Source organism: Telmatherina bonti, assembly GCF_933228915.1.
Source record: "Telmatherina bonti genome assembly, chromosome: 16".
NCBI lineage: Eukaryota > Metazoa > Chordata > Actinopteri > Atheriniformes > Telmatherinidae > Telmatherina > Telmatherina bonti.
Genome location: NC_136614.1, coordinates 28,756,423 through 28,769,721, shown reverse-complemented (window position 1 = coordinate 28,769,721; position 13,299 = coordinate 28,756,423). Strand labels below are relative to the sequence as shown.

Here is a 13,299-nt window from a genome sequence, read left to right as displayed (position 1 = left end):
TTTATTGTGAAAGTGTGTGAAAAACACTCTAATTTGCATTTTAGCCTTCCTGCTGCAGACGAGTGGGATCCCAGCTTGGCTGATGTGATGACACTGTCAGCATCCCTTCATGTCATTCTTTTCGACAGTGTGTGCAGGTGGACTTGCATGCATTATTTTTCTTTTTTGTTCTCCATCATTTTTTTTTTCTTAAAAAAAAAAAACAGTTTTATCAAAGTAAAACGCTGCATTCCCTCTGCGAACAAGCAAGACAAGACATAAAAAAAAACTTAATGACTTATGAAGAAAAAAGAAACTCACAATATCCACTTGGAAATACCCCAAAAAAAACCAAAAAACACGGGTCTGCTCATTTTTCTTTTGATTTAAAAAGAAATATTTGTGTGCAAATACACGGCGAACAGTAGATCCACTCGACAGACAGAAGTCACGAGGAGGAGAAACGAAACAGAAAGAGCAGTTGAGAACACATAGTGCATATCATCTCTTATGCACCGGAGTCAGACAGCAGTCGAGGAGGGTATTCAAAGTCAAACTGGATGTGTGTTTGCTATTCATCACACCACACATTGCTCTTACTTTTGAATACTTATAGTGAGAGGGAATGCAAATACGGACAAAGGTAAACAAGGTAAACGACCTCCCAGTTAGAGTCTAAACAGACAAAAGGTGAAAAAAAAAAAAAAAACCTTGACAGTAATCCTTCAAATAACCAAAATAAATGAAAAAAAAAAAAAAAATCCAAATACATAGCAGACAAATGCGAGTGAACACGGTTTAGGATCGGTTGTCTTGTGCAAGACAACGTGAAGAGAAGACATTCGAAGTAAAGAACAGAGCAAGTTTGCACGCTGAAAGCGCATTTACTGTGTAATGTACGCTGATGGTATTCAACCAGGCATCCCCAAACACCGTGCACCTGTATGTGCATCATTAGAAAGAGTGAGCGGTGAAGGTTGTGTTCCAGTGTCGCAGCAGGAGGCTACTCGCTCTCTGAAAGAAAAAAACAAAAGGTAAATAAAGCCTGACAGCGGATGTGACGGCGCTTCTTTTTGGGAAGAAAACAAGAGATTGCGGATCAAGCAGGAGCATGATGACAGCGTTTAGGCGTGTGCTGACAGTGTCTTCTCGGAGTCTGTGACAACCTGCGGTGTGTTGCAACGAGCATTTTCACCCAGAAACACAGAACTCCCACCATCTGCCTGTACTTGCTGCTGTCAACTCAAACCTTTTTAAAGGACGGCCACATCGAGTTGTGAACTTTTGCAGTGTCATCAGCTCACAATCCGCCTGCTTCAAGCATACTTCTACACGTTTCTGTATTACTGCACTGTTACTTTCACACTGCAACGTATGCAGCAAAAGTATGTCGTTCCTCATCAGATTATCTGTTTTTCCCTGTCAGAGAGCAAGTTTACCACCGCAGCGCCTGGGAGACAGTCTTTTTTTTTGCCATGGTGACACCCAAGATGCATTGCACACAGCAGACTTTCAGGTGAGCAGGCCTTCGAGAGGCGGAGCTTAACCCTCTACCTTGCAGGTCGGCTTTGGTGAAACCAACTTTGTTGGCGCAGAAAGAAAACAAAAAAAACAAAAAAAGAAAAAAAGAAAACAGAACAGAACAGAGCAGGAAACAAAGGTTAAAGGTTAGTGAGAAACCAGAACTGGTACGTGTTTTAAACTGGTTTGACTTTCTTAGTTTGGTAACATGGGAATGTTGCAGATTTCGTTGCAATTTACTGTTAAAAGCCACACATTAAAATGATCACAGAGGAGTCAGAGTTTAGCTTTTAATAATCGTTTGCTGCCCTCTAGTGGACAGTTGGACTCATAGCATACAATGCAGAAGTCTTGAGCAACCCCAGGTTTCGTTATTGTTTACTTACAAGGAAGGAGCGAGAACTGTTTAAAACTTTTTATATTCTTAAAAGTGGTCTTGAGCAATCACTCTTAAGACTTTACAAAGAAAGGAACAAAAAGCAGCCAACATCCATTGATGAGCTTTGAAAATGTCCCTCTAGAAGCCTGCAGACGTATTCCTCAAGACAACTTTAGGTAATAAAAGCTGTTTAACCTCAACTTTTCTTCATTTTACATTCTGATTCACATGTTCCAACAAAGTACTGCAACCTCTTTTAAAGTTTTATTGGCAATATTAAAAGAAATGAGGGATGGCTTAAAACTTTTGCACAGTGCAGGATATAGCACACCTTTCAACTCAATCGGAATCTGAATAAGAAAAGCTAAACTTGTCATGTAATAGAGTAGTTTTTACATCTAAATGTCAAGAAGCAAGCAAGATGAATCAAATAACTATATGAGCTATGTTAGACTGTGTTGCTATGGAAACAGCTGATGTTCATTTAAACCTCGTCAACAACATCCTATCATCCAAAACGGTGCGATAAATCTCCTTCGCCATGCGAAGGCTGAGTGAAAGAGAAGGTTTTCTTCCTGAGATTCAAGCAAACAAAACCAGGGAGATAAATGTGAAGCTTCACCGGTAATGTGACAAATACCTCGTAGGAGAAGAGGAAATGAGAATTAACGATGCTGCCAAGTGTCTTTAAGGGCTACTGAGGAGCTCTCTAATTAGTTTAATAAATCTCGCGCAGCAGGTCATGATTCGTATGTGCTGCAGGCCGTGTGTACCTTCGCAGCCGCGCTCAATCTGCCCGCTGCGGAAAAGGGCATCGTTGATGAGGTCTGGCAGGCGGCCGTTCAGATCAACCGAGGCCAAGCAGCCCTGGAAGCCCTCCCGAGAAACCACCAGTTTGGGGAGGTTCTGATACATGTTGGGTCCCAGACCTCCGATAAACAGATCACCTGATGAGACAGCAAAGAAAAAAGGAATTTGAGCGCTTCTATTTCCTGCTTTTGTCAGGTCACATCATTTCTAAAACCTGTTGTACCTTTAAGATCGAGGTTTTTGGCTCCGTTGACATTCTGGGTGACTGATTTCGAGTCCACCTTGAGGGTGTGTGTGTTGGAAGCGTCACGTGTGATGACCACGTTGTGCCACTGGTTGTCATTCAGTGGGTTGTCGCTGTTCCCTTTCAACAAACTTGGCCCGTTCCCCAAATCAAACACGTAGTGGATGAACCTGAGCACATAAAGACCTTTCGATCATCTACGTGTCTCTTCATCGATTCATCTTAATAGAAAAACTTTCCAAATCCCCTCACGATGCTCTGACACTAATCAGAATATCAAAAAACTATTCTCTCTGCAGAACAATGATGATTCTATCGGCTTGCCGAAGATCCACCTGAGATTTGGGATCAATATTCTTATGAAGACTTGTTAAGATCCTAATGCCTCTAGAAAGCCATCAGCAGCACCATCAGGCTTTTTAATAACACATCAATACACTTGTCTACATCTCCACCCCGCTCACCCTTTGACCAGCTCCACGGCAATGAAATCGTTCCCGTCTCCGCTGTTGAAGATGATGAAACCGTCGGGCGATGTGGTCTTGAACTGGAAGTACAGGTGCATGGTGGTGTACGCCTGCAGAGTGGCCAAGCCCAGGTAGCTGCCCTTCGTCTTGAACGTAACCGGGTCGGCGACGATGAAGCGCATCCCGAATCGGGCGTTGAGCTCACAGAAATCGATGTCCCCGTTCTTACACATGTCGATGTACTGCATGCCGTTGAACTTGAGGCTCTGGGGGTGGGGGGGGGGAGTCGGCAACAAATGAAGCCACAAATGAAGACAAACCAAAAGTTTTGTCTTTTTTTTTTCATCACACATGATGCTATTTTAAAAAAAAAAAAAAAAACAGACTAAACTTTTTGCTTATTTGATTTTTTTTTTTTTTTTTAATTTGAAGAATAAATTTGGGATTCATGACTTTTAATACCTGAAGGTGGCCAATAAAGGATGAGGGTGCAGACGAAACAAAGCGTTTTTCAGTCAATATGCCCGTTTCTACGTTGTTGAACTCCAGGCGGGTGTGATCTCCCGCCATCTGGCCTGTGAGGAAGAAGAAATCAGAAAGGGGGAAGTTAATGTCTTGTGGGCATGCTGAGAAGCTCCTCCTGCTTCTAAGTGTCATTTAACCTCCTATCACTTGAGCGTTGGTTTGACTGGTTTGTGCAAAACAGCTTCCAGTTACACAGAAGTATTATGATGTATGGAAATGTCAGATCGTAGGAGGTTGAAGGGTTATGATGCGTGAAAATTCATAAAAATACAACAAATGAATTCAGCCATTTAGACATATGCTTTTCCAAAAGAACATGATGGCAGCACACATCGGCCAGCAGTGTGGTGGTATGAGACCAGTTCACTACTCTCACTGCTTCCCATCAGGTGTGTATGGAGCTTTGTCTTTACATCATAACTACTACATAACAACTTATTAGCTTTAATTCCAAGTTTTAATTTATTTTTTTTTTCTTTTCACTCTGAGCACTTAATCTAATTCAATAACTCTGCTACTACAATGTTACATTCAGGGCACCTGGGAAACCAGAGTTTTCAACCTCTAAAACTAGCCTGTGACTTGTTTTTTCCAAAAGCAGCCAACAGTGCAAACAAAGAACAGGTTAAGCCAAAGCAAAAAGGTTTGCTTGACCTCATGGTTGAAAATAACTTGAAGTACACTGAACGCAGCAGATTTAAACAGAATTGCAGCATCAGGCCAGATTTACAGTATTTCACTAACCAGATTTAAGAAACAAATTACTCACATAAAAGTGTTGATTTTTAATAAATTGGAAAATTAATGCTGTGTATATTCACATGTGTGCTGTGGTAATGAAACATAAACAATACTCCTCCTCATGTTTCTGAAATCACTGGAAAATGTATTGTACTGGAAAATGTAGCAGAAGGAACAGAATCAGCTTAATTTAAACAAACAGAAACATGCATATCAGATATAATAAAGTCAAAAGAGATACCTTCAGACATGTCCTCATCCACAATGAGTTTGAAGTTTTTACCACGGCGGATCACTCGTACTGAGTGCCACTCATTGTCGTTGAGCTTTTGTCCAGCATAAAGAACCTCAGGGCCCTTGCCTGAAGATGAGGGTCAGTTAGTCGAGGGATGGGGAAGGCGCAAACAAAAACCAAACCAAATTTTTGCTTCTTCAGTAATATTACACGCAGATAGACTTTCCTGCGTGAAACAACAACCCTCTCTTGCAGCATCAACTTTCTAAAGCAAAGATCTGGTTTGTTTTTGACAACAGAGGAAAACACAGTATTTGCTGTTACATATACAAATACTTAAAACCTGACGGAAAAGAGTTTTAACATCTCACACATTCACATTGATAAAGTATCTGTTAAACTACAGAAGGCAGACAACAACAAATGTGTATTTTTAGGGGCTTATTTTAACAGCGTCCTGCAGATTGTGTAGATTTAGTAAAGGGAGGTTAATCGTGGAGCCACTAGAGGGCAGCAGAGTTTCTGCTGTGGCCTTTTACTTCCTGCATACATCTGAAACTTGCTATTGAATCCTAAAATAAATGGTTAGATTTAGTTATTGATCAGATTTAAGTCTTTGATTTGGTTACAATGCTTAATTTAATTTTACAGAGAGATAAAATGTAAGGAGAAGAGGGTAAGAAATGCTCCAAAAAAGCTTTAACCTGCAAAGAGCAGCAATTGGGACGAGAACAGTGACTGTATGAAATCAATTAATAGTCTTCCTCTGCAGTGTGCCACATTATTCAGGACTTTCTCTCATCCCCTCAACATTTAGGGTTTCTTTAAGATTTTTTAAGGTAAAATGTGCAGAAATGTTCACACCAAGGACAATAAGTAAAACCATAACAATGCAGAGATACAAGAAGAGTCATCTTTATATTCCCACTAAGCAGATCTGGGCTGGAAAAAAAGGGAATGCAGATGTCTATGTTTTACCTTAGTTGGCAATAAAATTACGATCAATCCATTTGGATCTACATAGTTTAAGTGACGATCCAGTTGCAGCTAAATGAAGGTAGATCTGATTAATTCCATTTTATTCTCCTCTTCCTTCCTGCCAGTCTGCTATTCTCTTCCCTCCCACGCTGCCAAACCTTCCAATCTTAAACCCTGTTTTTAAGTCTCACTTTTGCTGTTGTTATCTGTCCAGCTCATGCATTCTGTACCCTGTTTTCTCCCAAACGGCATCTAATCCAGCTGCCCAAAATGCGTCCTGAACAGAAGACACTCCTGCTTTTCCTTTCTGCCTCCATGCAGCAGCAGAGTCTTATTATTGAGGTTTTCACAGCAGGAGGCGCAAACAATCCTTCTGTGATGTCCCAGAAACAAACCATTTCCAACCGGAACTCTGCTTTAGAATCGAGCTCGGTGCTCTCTATGATTATATCCTGATTAACAGACTTGAGTCGTGTAGTTTACAGTTTTACAGCTGTTTATCTGATTTATAGATTAAATAATAATAAGAAGCAAACTGCTTAGTTTGAAAGAGATTTATATAAATTTAAATCTAAAATTTAAATCTAAATTTAAATCAAGATTAAATCCATGACTAAATGAGCGCAGTCATCTTTCCCTACACAAAACGCTAAAACCCCACTCATGTTTGCTGTTTCTGACTATGTTATTCCACGCGCGCTAATAGATGGTGTAGTAAACGGATCTCGGCTTGGTGAACGTTCAACAAATAACCTGCAACCCAGTGCCGAGCAGCCTTTGTTTCTGCACGTCGCTGATCTTAAAGCTCATTTCCACAAAAGCATGACAGAAATTCGCCCTCAGAAGATAACGGCTCCTGCAACAGAGTGGAAGATTCTCCTAATCCTTCCTTTCCTGTGCAGAATCTATGTGAGTTTAGCTGCTTCTGTGCAACCCTACAGCTGGATATGAAGTCATTAAACTCCACTGTGGAGCCTGGGTAGAGCTGAAGAGAGCAGAACTCGCTCGGCGTGAGCAGAAAGTTACGACTCAGCATTGTGCACCAACGTTATCACATTGTTATCGTCCTGATTATTGTTCTTGGTGTGGATGGTCTTTGAACATCAATACTGAGCTATAGAGAGAAAGCAGGTCAGTGCAGCCGGAGCCACCAGGAAAAGAATATTGCCTATAGAGCCTGACGTACAAATGTTCAGTCAGTAGCTATCGGCACACAGGAAAAGATTTAAAACTGCTTGCCTGATTTAATTGGAAAATGGGGGCATTTAAACCTTATAGAGTACATTAAGTCAGATTTGCATAACTTTGATCTCCAGCTATTACTTCCCCTCCCCCCCCCTTCTTCTTATCTAAGAAATCCTCTTATCAGCTCCCTGCATTCACACACTCCTGCCCTTACACCTAACACACAGACTACAATCAAACATTGACTGAAGGAGGAAGGCTGCAGAAGAAGAATGTTGACTTACTGGTGTTACAGTTTATCCTGACACAGTCTAGATGGGGAGGGGAAGAATAAGTGACAGATGAAAACACATCCTTCAAGGTTACAGCTGCAGACATCCAAGAGCAAGTAAAGCCACCTTCCGGGGACGGACACATGACGCCAGTGGCCGTTTCCACCGATTTGATTTGGAACAGTGACGCAGCAATATTAGAAATCTGTTGAGTCACTGTTTTATGTGTCCAGTTAAACTGGAAAAATACTGGTTCGACATAATAACAACATTATTCTGATGTTTGCTGGATATTAAAAGTGGCCACTTGCAATTTAATGGCCATGTTGATTTTGCATCCCAGTTTGTTTTACAAATGCCCAGTTGCATACTGGGAAATGAGGGAAATTCTGGATAATACATGGAAAAGAATGAGTGCGTAAACGTCACACTGTAAAGCTATGAGGTGCAGGTAAAAAAAAAAAAAAAAAAAAAAAAAAAAAAAAGAGAGAAAAAGAAAAGAAAAAGATCAGTGTGACCAAGCTGGTCATGTGCCGTCAACCGCAACAGAAAAGTGGAAGCAAACAGCCTCACGCCGCTCAGCACCACATCGCCTTCACAGCCCCTCTCAGAGGGTCCGGTGGGATTTATGCAAAACAAAAAACAAAAACAAAAAAGGATTTGATCATTTGAAAAGGGACACGGCGTAAAAGAAAAGAATGGAGTATGCAGAAATCTACTCCAGGCTCGCTAATAAAAAAAAAAAATACAAGCACTCCACTCTACTTTACTACTGCCGCTCATCCCACCATCTGCAGGCGTACTGGGTGCTGTGGCATCGGGCTGTTTGCCAAACTGGCCGCAGGCTTCGGGCCTTTGAAGGGCTGAGTGCCATCTTTGAACAAGGCATGGGAGATGCCAGCTAGACCAAGGGTTACTAATGGACTGAGAGAGACATGAAACTTCATGAACAAATATAAAAAAAAAGAAACCACACGAACGGATCCACAATATGAAAATGCAAACTGTCGGTGCAGCAGTAAACTGTGGAAAGCTTAATCGCTGCTTGGAATAGATTGCTGATGTCAAGCTAACGTTGATTTTTTTTTTTTTTTTTTTTTTAAATTAATGAGGATAACAAAGATGCCATCTATTAACATGATCCAAAGTGAGCAAAACGTTCGTGTCGATGGAGGATATCTATTGGCACGTGATGACTGGCACGACTAAAATGATCTATGATTTGTTCAAGAGATGCGCTGCAGAGCATGAATAACTTGGTTATGAGTTAGACTGATGCATTTAGAGTTTGACAAAAGAAAAAACAAAAACAAACAACAACTCAGCATCAAGGCAGAAAAACTCAAACAGTCCAGGCAAGTCAGAGACGATACATGCAACCACGAAGACGGTCTGAACTGGTTTAGTATGTGTTAGGTTGGATGAAAGGTCTCCACCAGCAAGGAAACGTACAAAAAAAAGTCAACGAATAAGAAGACACAAACACTAAGGCACCCTCCAACACCTCAAAATGAAAAGTACAGGAGGGAGCGAGCCGACAGTGGCGGCTTATACGATACCTAAGTTGACCGTCAGTTTGACCCTCCCGCTGTCCAGCTCGAGCCGCAGAGTGTCTGCCGACTCGCGGGATGTGGCGGCCATGAGCAGGCCGAACGCTCGCTGGGACATGAAGCGGAGTGAGACATCCTCGGCCTCCGTGTGGATGACGTTTGGGATCACCACCTTCATGTACATGCTGCCATCATAAGACAGGATGGATGCCTCTGCAAGACAAAACACAACAGGAAGTTTAAATCTCAGAGCTGCATGTGAAATAGGAAGATTCGGCTCGTTCGTTTTTTTTTTTTTTTTTTATGTGAATAAGCAAGAGATACCATCATAAAAGCAAAATAAATATGGTAATAAACGGAAGGCTTCTCCTCCCTCTGACAGTTTTGTTTATGCGGCGTGAGCCTCTGATTAGATAAAAGCAAAAAACACACGCACACATATGCTCGGTGAGAGAATAAAGGGGAACCCTACTTGAAAATTGGAACATGAACGCCTGTTTGTTCCTCATATTTTATTAATGGGAAACGCACACACATACAATCCCCCACATGCAAAGATTCAGTCGTATCATGGGGTGACAAGTCTGGGAAGCGGCGCGCATGCTGCTCAGAGTGCAGAAAATTGAATCATCCTTCCTCCCTGGCAACTCCCTTTTATAGACTTTGGCTGGTGTCTTTGCCCCCCCCCCTCTAAGATCTTATTTCTGCATGTGTAAAATCAAAGTGGGATATGCAAACGCAACCAAACTCACTCTCACGCCGGAACAATTCCCTTTGCATGCTGCATCATCAAACAATAGAAAGAGATGTACACAGCGGGGCAATGGATGCTCCTGGGTGGGAGTCATCTGCTCCTTTCTTTAGAGTTCAAATAGAAGGAGAGAACAGGAGTGAGGAGGTGTGGAAAGGGGCGGTGGGGTTCTGTCAGCAGACTGGAGGCCTCTCAGGGAGAGAGACAGATTAAAAAGGGTATCCAAGCATGAAATACGTGGTTTGACACCTCAGCTTTTAAAAGAAAAAATAGCCCGGTGGCCTCAGTAATGCACCACCATTTGACTGGGTCTGGGTAAAATGCTGAGGCTGTAGGTGGGAGGTTTTAGAGTGTCGCACAGGAGGAAGGTCGGGCATGTAAATGATGGCATGGGTTGAATGTCACGCGCGGCAAAATAACCAACACCGGCAGATCGATATCAGGAGGAATATGCTTACTCATGCAAAATGTGACACATTATGAGTAATATTGGATTTCGCCTCACTTTAATGTCAACATTCATGCGGCGTGATGAAAAATTCATATAGAAACTGTGTGAAATCATTCGACCGTTCCTCATCAAGGACTGAAGCCGTAAAAACCTCCATATTTGTCCGGGTTGGTTTTAAGATCTCGTCTATGAAGAAGCCGTCAACCGTGCGAGTACTGTAGCCCGGAGGGTAATTAAAGCTTGGCTCGCCAGCGCTCTTTTTTCCTTTTCAGTTTCTCTCTCATTCTCTCTCTTCTCATACCCAGCTGTCGAAAATCCTAAGCAGCTCCTTATGTTTTCAACTTTGCTGTGAAGGATTTCGACTTTTATTGTGGTCTTTGAAAGCGGCCTTGAACGATAGTTTTCAGGCTTCTTCTGAAGTTCTGAAGTATTTATTTCTTTTTTGAGGACTGTCTGCTATTTCGCTATTTCATTCGGCTTTGGCAGAAGCTGAAGAGACTAGACAAGTGGATTACAAAAGAAAAAGGGGGTCTAAAAGTAAAAAAAAACAAACTATGTAGAGCAGATAAATATGGGGTAGCGACGATGTTAAGAAATGGAAGAGAAAAACAAATCTCCACAAGCCAATTCTAAGGAAAAGGCTATAGGATGCCCCAATGACACCAAAGCTGGGCTGAAAAACAAATTATTCCTTCCTACTTATGAAAAGTAAAAAAAAAACAAAAAACAAGGGTGGCTCAAGACTTTTACACGATGCATGCATGCATGCAAGAAGGACCTGCCCGAGAGAGGCCGGTATTGATTTGTGCACCTGGTCAGGTCTCATGCTTAGTCAGTATGCAGCTATGCACACCCAAAGAAAAGATGAGGAGAATGAAGATCAATGAAAGCAGCTGTAGTTTAAATAAACTTGGCACAAAAGTCTCCGTAAACTGAATGCTTCTTGAAGATGTATTCAGTTCAGTTCAGATGAATTGTTCTAAAAGGTGGAAATGTCACTTTGATCTGACTTTGTTCTATTGGGAAGTTAGATTTCTGCTGAAACTGAATTAAACTTAGCCATTTGTCATGCCCTGATGGCTGGAATAATAAAGCACTTGGCACCAACAGGTGGCAGATATACACTACACCGGTCAACCACAACGGAACCACTGAGAGGAGAAATGATATGATCATTGTGTTACAATGCAGGCTCCTGCAGGGAAACCTTTCATCCTGACCTCCCTGTGGATTTCATATTAACTTTGTTGCACACCAAGTAACCCCCCCCCCACACCCCCTTATGGAAACAGCATCTCCTCGCAGTGGTTGCTTAGATATGCAGGAAGAGAAGAAAGAGTTCATCTGGGTTCCAGTCACTCCAGAACCCAAACTTAGTAAGTATCTATAGTAGTCCAGAACAACTGATAAGACTCTGCCTCTTGAAAGTGCTCTTTTAAGCCCAGCGTGATATGTTTGATTCATACAGTTTGAGACATTTTACGTCACTCATTAGTAAAAACTTTGCTTTAAATCTTGTTGAATACAACCTGATACTTGTCTTATGTTTCCTGAAAGATACCAGGAAGGACAAATCATTTTAATGAGTCGGGCCTTGAAAGGGTTAATACCCAGTCACGCTACCGATCTGTATGTTGCTAATGCACTTTATTTGTTGCTCCTTCAGTTACTCCTTGTTATTGCCTCCAAACAGCAGGTTCTGTTTTTGCCCTGGAATTATCTGTCTCTTTGTTTGCATTCATTCATTCATTATCCTAACCGCTTAGTCTGATGAAGGGTCGGGGGAAGCTGGAGCCTATCCCAGCAGTCTATTGGGCGAAAGGCAGGCTACACCCTGGACAGCTTGTCAGTCCATCACAGTGTTTGTTTGCAGCTTTAGGCAAAAGATTGCAAGCCAGATTTCCTTTCTGATAATGGATCTTGGTCTAACTTATATTTGATTACATATTGGGAGTGATCTGGTCGGAAATATGAACACAGGAATTTTAAAAAGGATTCTTCAGAACATGGATGGAAATTAGCTGCGTGGCAAAGGTCTGAACGCTCCGAATGCTTTTATTTTTCCAGCCATTTTGTTGCCTCCAATCAAGATTTCTGCTATTTTTTGTGACAAATAAATTCAAGATGAGAACATGTATTTAATTAAATTGTCATTTACCCACTTTCATACATATTATAAGGTTTGTACATCATTTCATTCTGTTGCTTTCATATTTACCAGAAGTGGGATTGTATGTCTTTCTTTATAACCGTAGATGATTTTGGCCTTTGACAAGCTTAAGAGTTCAAATATTTCACTTTCATGTCTTCAGTTTTCTGTTTGAAGCTAATCGGCTAAGATCATGCCAACATGATCCACAGATACATGAAGTCAAACCTTTAAAGCAGCCCATATGTTTGACTTCTTCACAGTCTCCACTGTACTCTGGCTTTTCAACAACGCACATTTTCACGTCCATTTCTGTCAATTTCATCTCAATTTCAGGTCAAGTTAGTACAAGTATGGCATTTAATTTCTGAGATTTGTGTGCACAAAAACCTTCTTTCCACTCCCACATGACTGGCATTGATCGGTCTCACCTGGCTTTGGCCTTGTGGTTTGTAAATGGACTTTTATTGTCTTTAACAGGAAAATTTTAGGTTGAATCAAATGCAGCGTTCAGTCCAATTTATTCCCTCTGCAGTCTCTTTCCTTTTCTGAAGGGTGAAAACCTGAACTTGGGAAAGGCTGATTTATTTTGAAGATGTCTACCTTCTTAATTTAGAACCACAGAGAATAGGTTCAAAAGGGGGAAAACAAAGAAAATCTCTGAAAATTCAATCTCCCAAGACTCTCGACGAGAAGTGATTGACAAGGCAGAATCTCTTCTCAGCCTTGTGCTTCTCACTTGCCAAATACTTTGAAAGAATTAAAGATGTCTGTGAATGCCTATGGAATAATAATTACAAGTAAGACAAAGACAACAGCAGCAAGAGGCATGGTAGGATTGGATGTGTTACTTTGTGTGAACTAGTCTTTAACAACCAAAAAGTGTGAATATATGTGAAGTAATTGATTCCAAGGATTGCATTTAATGGAAACACAAATTAGCCCGAAATGTCTAAATAACAGAGTAATTCTTAAGAAGAAGTGACAAAATTTCACATGACTGTATGCATAAAAGGTTATGATTTCACTTGATGTTGCTTTTTTTAACATGACTGCAGAGCT

The 13,299-nt window shown here is 41.2% G+C and overlaps 1 protein-coding gene across 1 annotated transcript in view; it reads right to left on the bottom strand.

Moving 5' to 3' along the window:
- nrxn3b (neurexin 3b) overlaps positions 1-13,299 on the bottom strand; it is a gene marked incomplete at its 5' end in the record, with an annotated part of 250,073 nt that overhangs the window by 186,114 nt on the left and 50,660 nt on the right. The window contains 7 exons of the mRNA XM_079255634.1: positions 2,653-2,826; positions 2,913-3,103; positions 3,398-3,666; positions 3,863-3,975; positions 4,908-5,027; positions 7,349-7,375; positions 8,896-9,099. Coding sequence (XP_079111760.1) covers positions 2,653-2,826; positions 2,913-3,103; positions 3,398-3,666; positions 3,863-3,975; positions 4,908-5,027; positions 7,349-7,375; positions 8,896-9,099 — 1,098 coding nt within the window. The remainder of the gene's footprint in view (positions 1-2,652; positions 2,827-2,912; positions 3,104-3,397; positions 3,667-3,862; positions 3,976-4,907; positions 5,028-7,348; positions 7,376-8,895; positions 9,100-13,299) is intronic.